This window comes from Dermacentor variabilis, chromosome 2, assembly GCF_050947875.1.
Source record: "Dermacentor variabilis isolate Ectoservices chromosome 2, ASM5094787v1, whole genome shotgun sequence".
Lineage (NCBI taxonomy): Eukaryota > Metazoa > Arthropoda > Arachnida > Ixodida > Ixodidae > Dermacentor > Dermacentor variabilis.
The window spans coordinates 207643728-207652622 of NC_134569.1; the positions used below are offsets into that span (position 1 = coordinate 207643728).

An 8895-nucleotide genomic window follows, 5' to 3' on the forward strand; every position below is an offset into this window, starting at 1 on the left:
ATACAAAAGAAAAACTACGAAACTGGTTAGCCCTACACATAAGAAATCCGACATCGTATATGTGGTGTCGTCTGAGTCCATCCCATACATGGAGATGGCTCGTAGACGGGTGCCATGCAGACACACAATCCGCAGTTGCGGAGCGGTGCCGGTGAAACCGCAGCTCTTCATCGTCCTTGCGACTCGAAGTGCGCGTAATAGCGTCATCTATTTCTTGGCTTTCGCGCGGCGAGAGCGGCTGCTGCGCGAGGTGGACGCCGTCTTGCTGCTCTCGGAGCTGTTCTTGCCCTTTGTGCTGCCCGCGGCAGCAGAAAGAGCTGCCCGGCCCTTTTCGAGGGTGTTCTTCATGCGCTCGATGTTGAGCATGGTCTGTACCGACGTGCGCCGGGACGTCATCTTGGTGCACTCGACCGAGGTGACGGGCGGGAGACTGCGCAGCATCAACAGCGACACGAACAGGAAGAATTCCGCCGCGACGAGCGCCAAGTTCTCGCGGCCGATGTTCTTCAGCACAAGGGAGAGGAGGGCGCAAACCCCTCCGAGGCGGCCGAAGGCGAACGTCCAGCCCATGGCAGTGGCGCGCAAGCCCGTCGGGAAGAGTTCAAGGACGTAGACGGAACAGATTACGGTGCCGGTGTAGTAGAAGGCAATAAGCACCTCGGTCAGCGCCTCGACGATGACGGCCGATTCGCCGGCGGCGAAGTTCAGGATCAACAGGCACTGTACCACGCAGAGCACCGCGAACAGCGTGACGGTGACAGTGAGCATGGTGAACTTCCTGATGAGCAGGTGCATAATCGCGTAACCCGTGAAGTTAAAGAAGAACGCGCTGTACGGCTGCCAAGGCGTGCTCAGCTGTTCCTTGGTGTAGACGGCGACGTACAACGCGAACGTGTTGGAAAAGAAGGAGCCACACATGATGAGGGCGCGCCGCCGGATGGAGAAGCCGCTGAGAAGCGCTTCGACGATGGTCGCCCTGCGATTCGCGGTGCGGGTCATATTCGCCCTCAGCCTGTCCAGTAGGCAGGCGGCGCTCGGCAGGGGAAAGTGATTCGCATCAGCCGCGGCCAGTACGACGCCCTCCGCTCTCTCGTACTGACCTGTAGCGACCAGCCAGCGCGGGGACTCGTGGACTGTGAGGTAGGCCGGCAGCAGTATCGTGGCCGGCAGGATGAAGACGGCCAGTGCAATCTCCCACCTGAGGCTCCACTGCAGCATGAAGAAGTACCAGGCGTCGCAGGCCAACAGACCGAGCGTGCAGCTGACAGCTATGTGCAGTGGTCTGTTGTCGTGGGTTGTCACTTCGAAGAGGGAGATGGCTGAGAAGATCATGGTCAAGGTGGAGCTTCCCGCGGTAAAGAACTTGAGAACCGCGTACGTCGTGTAGTCGCTGGAAAAGCAGCTGGCGGACGCGGAGACCATGAGCACCAGAGCCGCAGCTACGAGGACGGGCGCTCGGCCGATTTTGTCCGCCACGTATCCAGCCACCAGGACAAACATTGCGGAACCCGCGTTTTGAACCACCGACATCCCGAGGACGAGTAGCTTTCTTTGGCACACCAGGTTCCACGCACTCACGACGGTCGTCCTCGCGTGCTCGTCGTCGTACTGCCACTCTCGGCACGCCACCGTCCGCGAGTTGTTGGGTTCCGCTGGGTCCTCGTAGACGAGGCATCGGCCCAGCTGCTCTGCTAATTCTTCGGAGGCGGCTGCCGAAATGTTGGAGTACGGCAACGGCTGCTTGCATCTGTAGTCCACTCCTCTCGAAATCAGCGAGAACGCCAAGGCGTGGCTGTTCGCCAGAAAAGCGCCGAGAGCGCAGAGGAGCATTAGCCGCTTCTGGAAGGCGCCGTGACCGAACGCGTCGTAACAGTCGAAGGACTCGCTTATCAGCAATTCCTTCGTCGCCGCAATGGATGTGACGAGAAAGGTCATCTCCTAGTGTGCTGCGGTATCCTGGTTTTCTTGCGGCGTTTCGCAGAATATCCCTGTTGTCTCACATCGAAATAAGGCAATACGCTCTCGAGATCTCCGCTTCTTCTTCTTCAGCTACCTGACAGAGGTGGCGCACAAGTATCAACGGAGCGTGCACGGGGAAGCGTCATCTGATCTTGGCTGACTGAATAACGTGCACTTATTTTCTTTGCAATATACGATCGCTCGCTGCCCAATTATCTCAGTGAAAGGGAAGGGATAACATAGGAATTGTAGGCAGGACGGAACTAAATGAATAGTATTAGATGGGGAATCTACCAGTACTAAAATGATGGTGAGCCCTAAACATGGCACATGACCACATACGGTATTAAAGAAAATGCGATGGCTACAGGAAAATTGTAGGTGACAAATAACCACAGGAAATAAGAGAAAAGCTAAAGATGGTAAAATGGAGCACAAAATGGTAGTGCTAAAGTTTTTGCATGTCCGAGCGCCCCTCACAACATTGCAGTTCCTGTTTTTGAGCAGTTCATTTCCCCCTTTCACTCGTCGAGTGAATTCAATGTCCTTCTTCTCGGCCAGTTGGAACTGTCGCAAACACTTCCAAATCTCACCCACGGTGTCGCACCACCTCGCCGGACTCCACCTCTGGTATCAACCTTCAGCCCGCCCTCGATGCAACGAAGATGCAATTTTATATGGAACCGGGGTCGACGCTGTCCCCACGAAGTCGTCAGCGTAGGCTCCGACACATAATCGCCTACAGTTAGCTTCAGGTGACGCTGGTTTCGTCGCCAGCTCTTTAGTAACAAAAGACGATGAAGCGTGAATGGCATTCCACAGCTGCACGCTCGCCGGTGTGCATCTTTTGTCCAGAATTTTGTCCAGCCACCACGCACAACAATACGCTAGCCGCCTTGTTTAGTCCACACAGCGGAAGTTCGCCATTACTGAACGCGAGGACCTGGCGTTGGTCTGGGCAGTAGCCAACTTCTGTCCTTACTTGTTCGGCCGTCCATTTTCTATTATCACTATGTCCCGTGTTTGCTCTCGCGCATAAACACCTGACTGGACGACTCGGTCGATGGGTGCTGCGGCTAATTAAAACAGTACACATTTGTTGTTCTGTGCAGATCTGGCCGTTTACACAAAGACGCTGATTGCCTCCCCCGTCACCCTGTCGACAGTCCAGACCATGATGCCAGTGACACCGACGCTTGCGTGCTTGCGATTTCCGACTTGCGTGACATTCGCAATGAACAATGCCGTGATGACTCTACGTTTTCTCATAGAGAACAGAATAGGGATAAAGAAGTAGGAGTATTGCTGCGTGTAGGAAATCAGAGAGTGCGTCAAACCCATCCATGTGGCCAAAACCTATAGTGCCGGTAGAGGACCCAAGGTATAATAACACCAAGGAGGTTAAAAAAATGCTAGAGTGAAAGTCGCCTATACCGGCCTATGGGTTCGTGTGAACATAGAGTTTCTTACTGTAACACCTAGAGGGAAATGTGGCGCCACCGTCTATGGGTGTTTCCTAAGAGGCGCTGTGCCGTCATGGGAATGACGGCGTACATGTCTGCGAGCTGTCAGAACAAAAACCAATATAAAACTGAAAATCATCATAATCAGCCTGGCTAATGATGATGATGATAACTGAAAATGTAGCATGAGATACAGCAGTACATGGAACAAACATAAGTATACTTAATTATATTCGTTATCATCAAGCGTTGCTTTAGCATCTTCATTGCATGGAGGGTCTCGGAAATTTGGTGGCGGCCGTTTCCTTATAGTCTAATATAAAATAGTTCCCTTTTTTCTAGAGTAAGGCAATGCTAATCTGCAACCTTACTTAAACGAGAAGGACAACGCTAACATGTACCCTGCTTGTACGTAAACTTTCCTAAAAACACCCGAGCGCGCTAGCATATTTTGGGATCCGCACAGCACCGCGCACGGCGAGATACGACGACCCGAAACATATAAGCTGCAGCGACTGGCGTGCTTTTGCCTCCCACAGGACGGTGACGCGGCGGCTTCACTTGACGGGGACTCCCTCCACTCCAGTAGCTTTTCTTTAACCTCCTTGAGTAACACCGAAGCACTTAAAGATCGAAGGATAGCAATTCGACGTTCTAGCCCGCGTAATTTGTACCTACATAATGTCAAAGCGATGGCGTAAGTGCACGATCAGTACGGCCTGGGGCTACCGTCGCCTCGTCAGTTTATTCTCGCGTCAGCGCTCGCCTCTTGTGGCCTTAAACCGTCTATCGGCACACTTCGAGCCGTCTTTCGATATCGGTTAAACGCTAATGAGGGGGGGGGGGGCGCATGCAGGAGCGCACCGGTGCATTTGGCCACGGTGAGTGGGCCGCCTCTTCGATTTTCCACTTCTGGCTGCCCGCTGGCTGCTATGAGCCACCGCCGAAGAGAAACGGGAAGGACGTCATGCACAATATTTGGAGTATGATTTGTATGACGCACATGTTAGTAGAGTGGCGATATCGCATGGCGCGCCGTCCGTAGCAATAGAGCACACTGCGCTGTGCATTGTGGACGTCACGGATCGAGTGACGACCGTTGACATAGTGTGTGCTGTATAACCGCTTGCGACAGAAAAGACGTCATTTTCCGTACGTCTACGGGCCCCACCTCGTCTAGCTCACCTGTCTCGCCCAACAACGCTGGAGCGTCGCGCCAGAGCCCGCACCTGGTAACGTTACACAAGGTGTCAGATGTTCGCCAAGGACTACATTGAAAGCTATCGGCACCGGGTGTGCATTTGCCCGTCTTCGCCAAGCTGCTCGGATATGTTGGACACCGAAAGACCCTCCAAGAATTTCCAGGGAATGTTCGCTGTTCCAGTCACGCCAGGCTTCAACTTTGACCACACCTCAAAATGATCCTCCTGAAGCCAGCCTCATCGAAAGCAGCCAGGAAGCACAAGTGCGCACATTGTTATGCACCATATGATCAAGCAAGCAAAGGAAATTTTAACATACGCCTTGAGTTAAAGAGACAGTAAAGACAAATATTAAATCAAGCTAAAGTGACAGATTAGTGTTGGAGAATCTGTAAGGCGTCAATATTATCCCGGCCACAATCATAATAATTGAGAAATTGAGGTAAATGCAGGACATGATTAGAGACTCCTCACGGACTTTCAAGCACATGCCCGATGACGAAAGCACTCCTCAGTTAAACACTACAGTATTCAACCACTCTTTGAAAAAAGACATTCTTGTATTACAAGACGAAATAAAATGCTATTTGTCCAGTTCTATCTCACTTTTAGAAAAAGGAACTCATTGAAATTACCCTTGACAACGACGCGGGCGGTCGAAAGGTTTCGTTTTCACTCGACTCTGCACCGCCCACGCTTTCGCGTTTCAGTTGTTTCGTTATCGCGCAGTGCTGCTCTAGTTTTGCTGGCTCGGGAAACTCGGTACAAACGGCAAGTAGCAAAGAATTCAACTTACATGTGATGTCGCGGGTTGTCCGAACGGTCTACGCCACTTGATCAAAAAGCTGCTGCAGCGGCGAATCCACCGCTCTGTCACCCTGTCTTGACTCAGTACCGCCTTCCGTCGACGCAACAGTGAGACGCAACTTGAGAAATAATTGAAACGTCCAAGACATTAGAAGAAAAAAAGATTAAATCGTCGCGACGGGAGATCACAAGTTGACGTCGTAAGCGTCGAAGTCTCTAGTTATACCGAAATTATTTTTTAACACCTCCGACAGTTTCCAGGCAACAATGGTTTCTTGTGTACTGTGAAATGTTCATATGCTGTGGCCCGAAGCTCACGACACGGTGGGAAAGTGAAATATTGTGCGCCAACATGCATGCAGACACGCAGTCGGTCACCGCGAACCCGTGCGATCGCTGCATTGAGGCTCCATTCTGTTATGTTCTATCTGGTTAGCCCCCTGTAAGAACATATTTTACATAGTTTGCGCTTAGTGATTGCCTTCTTTTCACGCAAGAAACCGGTTCGGGGGACTCTATCGCGGCGACCGCGCTCAGTGGGCGTTGTTATGATGGACCTGTCAAATGTGATAGGCATTTAGGCGTACGTTCCCACGACAAGATGTTTTGCCTCGTTCCAGAAAATGCTGTTACGGTAAGCCTGTACCTCGAACTGTCAAGTGTAAGAAGCGTTCAAACGGGCGTCCCCATGTCAACATAATTGCTCTTTTCTCTGAAACGACGACAACCCGTTCTCCCCGAGCCGACAAAAAAGGATGGACGAAGATACACAAACCAAAGGTCAAGACGGCGCCACCCGTTCTCTCCGAGCTGACACAAAGGATGAAGAGAGAGTGAGAGAGAGAGAGAGAGTAAACATTATAGAAAAGAGCACACGAGCGTAGGTAGCTCTTCCGCTCTGCTGTGGGTGGTCCCCTCAGTCCAGCGGCCTCAGCTGTCCTTCTCGCTCGGTTGATCAGGTTGAGGTGGTCCGTCGAGTCTGAGCTGGACAGCGCTGCCTCCCATTGCCGTGTGCTGGGGTGTGTTATGGGTGTAGCTGTGGTGTGCTTGCGCAAGCCCATACCACGTGGCAAAGCGTTGATGATGTGTGGTGTTTTATGGCGCAAGGGCCAGGTTTGACCAAAGAGCGCCATGACAGGTGGTAATGTAGACGATGTATTGTGGATGACATGCACAATGAACTCATCATGGTAGATGTGATATGGCTATAAAAGGGCCTAAAAAAACGTACGCTGTAAGTGGGGTGGAATATATAGGTCCTAAAATAATGACGGTGACTAGGATGTGATGTGGGCTATGGCAATGGGCTTTCGTTAAAAGATGATGCAATAAAATATAACACTGACACCAGAGTTTCAAGAGAGCCCTTGAATGCAGGGCTGTTAATCGTGTGGTTAAAAGTTGCCTGGCCAGATGATTTTCAGTGTGTCCGTTTCGGCTAAAAACTCTAAGACTGTTTGCAGATAAAAAAGCGGTTCATCGCTAAGAAAAAATGCAGGGTGAAGGGGTAAATTGTCGCGATATTCAGCAGGAAAATACTTTTTCCTCTCTGTTTCTATTGCAGGGCACTGAAGAAGAACATGGAGGACTGTGAGATTATTGCCGCACTTTACACAAGTTGGAGGATCGCCCCCAGTCAAGAGATGAGAGTGGGTGCCGTATGTGTGGCCTATCCTTAATCGGCAAAGTACTTCCTTGTACCTTGCTATTTTCCCATTTATCCAGTTCCCCAGTTTCTGTTTTATTAGGTGAAGCTTATTCATTGCTTGTTTATCCCATTCGCCTTGCCAATGATTCCTCAGTTTACTGCGTAGAAAAGGCTTTAGGTCTGTGGCAGGGATGGGGATATTTGAATCTGTATCGCTAAAAGTTACTGACCCAGCGCTTTCGTCAGCAGCTTCGTTGCCTTTTATACCTTTGTGACCAGGTATCCAGCATATGACAATCACTTGATTGCACATATATAGGGAGCACAACAGACTGTACAGCTCACTAAAAACTGAGTTTTTATATTTTCTTGGTCTAATTAGGGCTCTTACTACACTTAATGAATCTGTAAATACAATAGCCCTAGCAAGTTTTGTGAGCCTTATGTTTTGAACAGCCGACAGTATAGCGTAAGCTTCAGCTGTAAATATACTTGTGTTTGGATTTAGTGCTCCGGATACTGAAAATGAAGGTTCCAGAGCTGCGTAGGAAACTCCTTTAGAGGACTTGGAAGCGTCTGTATAATATTCTGTACAGAAGTACTTCTCCTGAAGTTCACGAAAATGGAATTGTATATGTGCTTCTGGTGCCCTCTTAGATATTTCTACGAAAGAGACGTCGCATTCTATGGTCTGCCATTCCCATGGTGGGAGCAGGCGAGTGGGTGTCATTAGGACATTCTCTGGGACTAAGACACCTGTTTCTTCTGCCAGTGTTGTCAAACGAAGGCTCAGCGGAGGTCTGTCTAATAGGTGGGCGGTTACGAAATAATCTGGCTGTAGACACTTCATGAATAGATGAGTGACATGGATGGTGCACGTCTGATTTGACCTTGAGAGCATAGGAAAAAGTTAAATATGTCCTTTGGAGATGTAATGACCATCCATTACTCTCCACATACAGGCTTTCTACGGGACTTGTCCTAAAAGCGCCTGTAGCCAGGCGTATACCCAAGTGGTGAATGGGATCTAGCATCTTTAAAGCACTAGGCGCAGCAGAGCTATATGCTATTGCTCCATAGTCGAGGCAGGACCGTATAAGGCTTTTGTAGAGGCTCAAAAGGCATCTCCTGTCACTTCCCCAAGATGTGCGGGACAAGAGCTTTAGTAAATTCATTGTCTTCAGACATCTCGCTCTCAGATACCTAAGGTGAGGGACAAATGTTAGTTTCGAGTCTAAGATTATTCCTAAAAATTTATGTTCGTGGCTAACAGATAGCCGTTCTCCATTAAGATAGATAGTAGGGTCAGGTAATATGCCTCTCTTTTTAGAAAATAGAAGGCATGTGATTTTTTGGGGGTTTAACCTGAATCCATTCTCGTTAGCCCACTTAGATATTTTGTTTAGGCCAAGCTGCATATGTCGCTCACAGATAGAAATATTGCATGATTTAAATCCTATCTGTACGTCATCCACATATACTGAATAAAACATTGTTCGTGGTATGACGCTATGGAGGGAATTCATTTTTACGATGCAGAGCGTGCAGCTCAGTACACCACCTTGTGGCACACCTGTTTCCTGCGTAAATTGACGAGATAGTACTTTACCAACCCTCACACGGAACGTACGATTAGACAGGTAGCTTTGGATCAGATTCAAGAGATTGCCTCTGACACCCATACAAGCCAGATCACGAAGAACTCCATAACGCCAGGTTGTGTCGTATGCCTTTTCCATGTCTAAAAATACGGCTAATAAAAACTGCTTGTGCACGAAGGCATCTCGGATATTCGCCTCCATACGGACAAGGTGAT

At 49.8% G+C, this 8895-nt stretch overlaps 1 protein-coding gene across 1 annotated transcript; it reads right to left on the reverse strand.

Annotated features, from left to right (window-relative positions):
* Window positions 1-207: 207 nt before the first annotated feature.
* Window positions 208-1935, reverse strand: LOC142570652 (solute carrier family 22 member 13-like). The gene has a single exon (XM_075679013.1). The coding sequence runs from the start codon at window positions 1933-1935 to the stop codon at window positions 208-210; it is 1728 nt and encodes a 575-aa protein (XP_075535128.1).
* Between the last annotated feature and the right edge of the window lie 6960 nt (window positions 1936-8895).

Coding starts and splice junctions, on each gene's coding strand:
- LOC142570652 (XM_075679013.1), bottom strand. CDS start 1,935: ATGACCTTTCTCGTCACATCCATTGCGGCGACGAAGGAATTGCTGATA.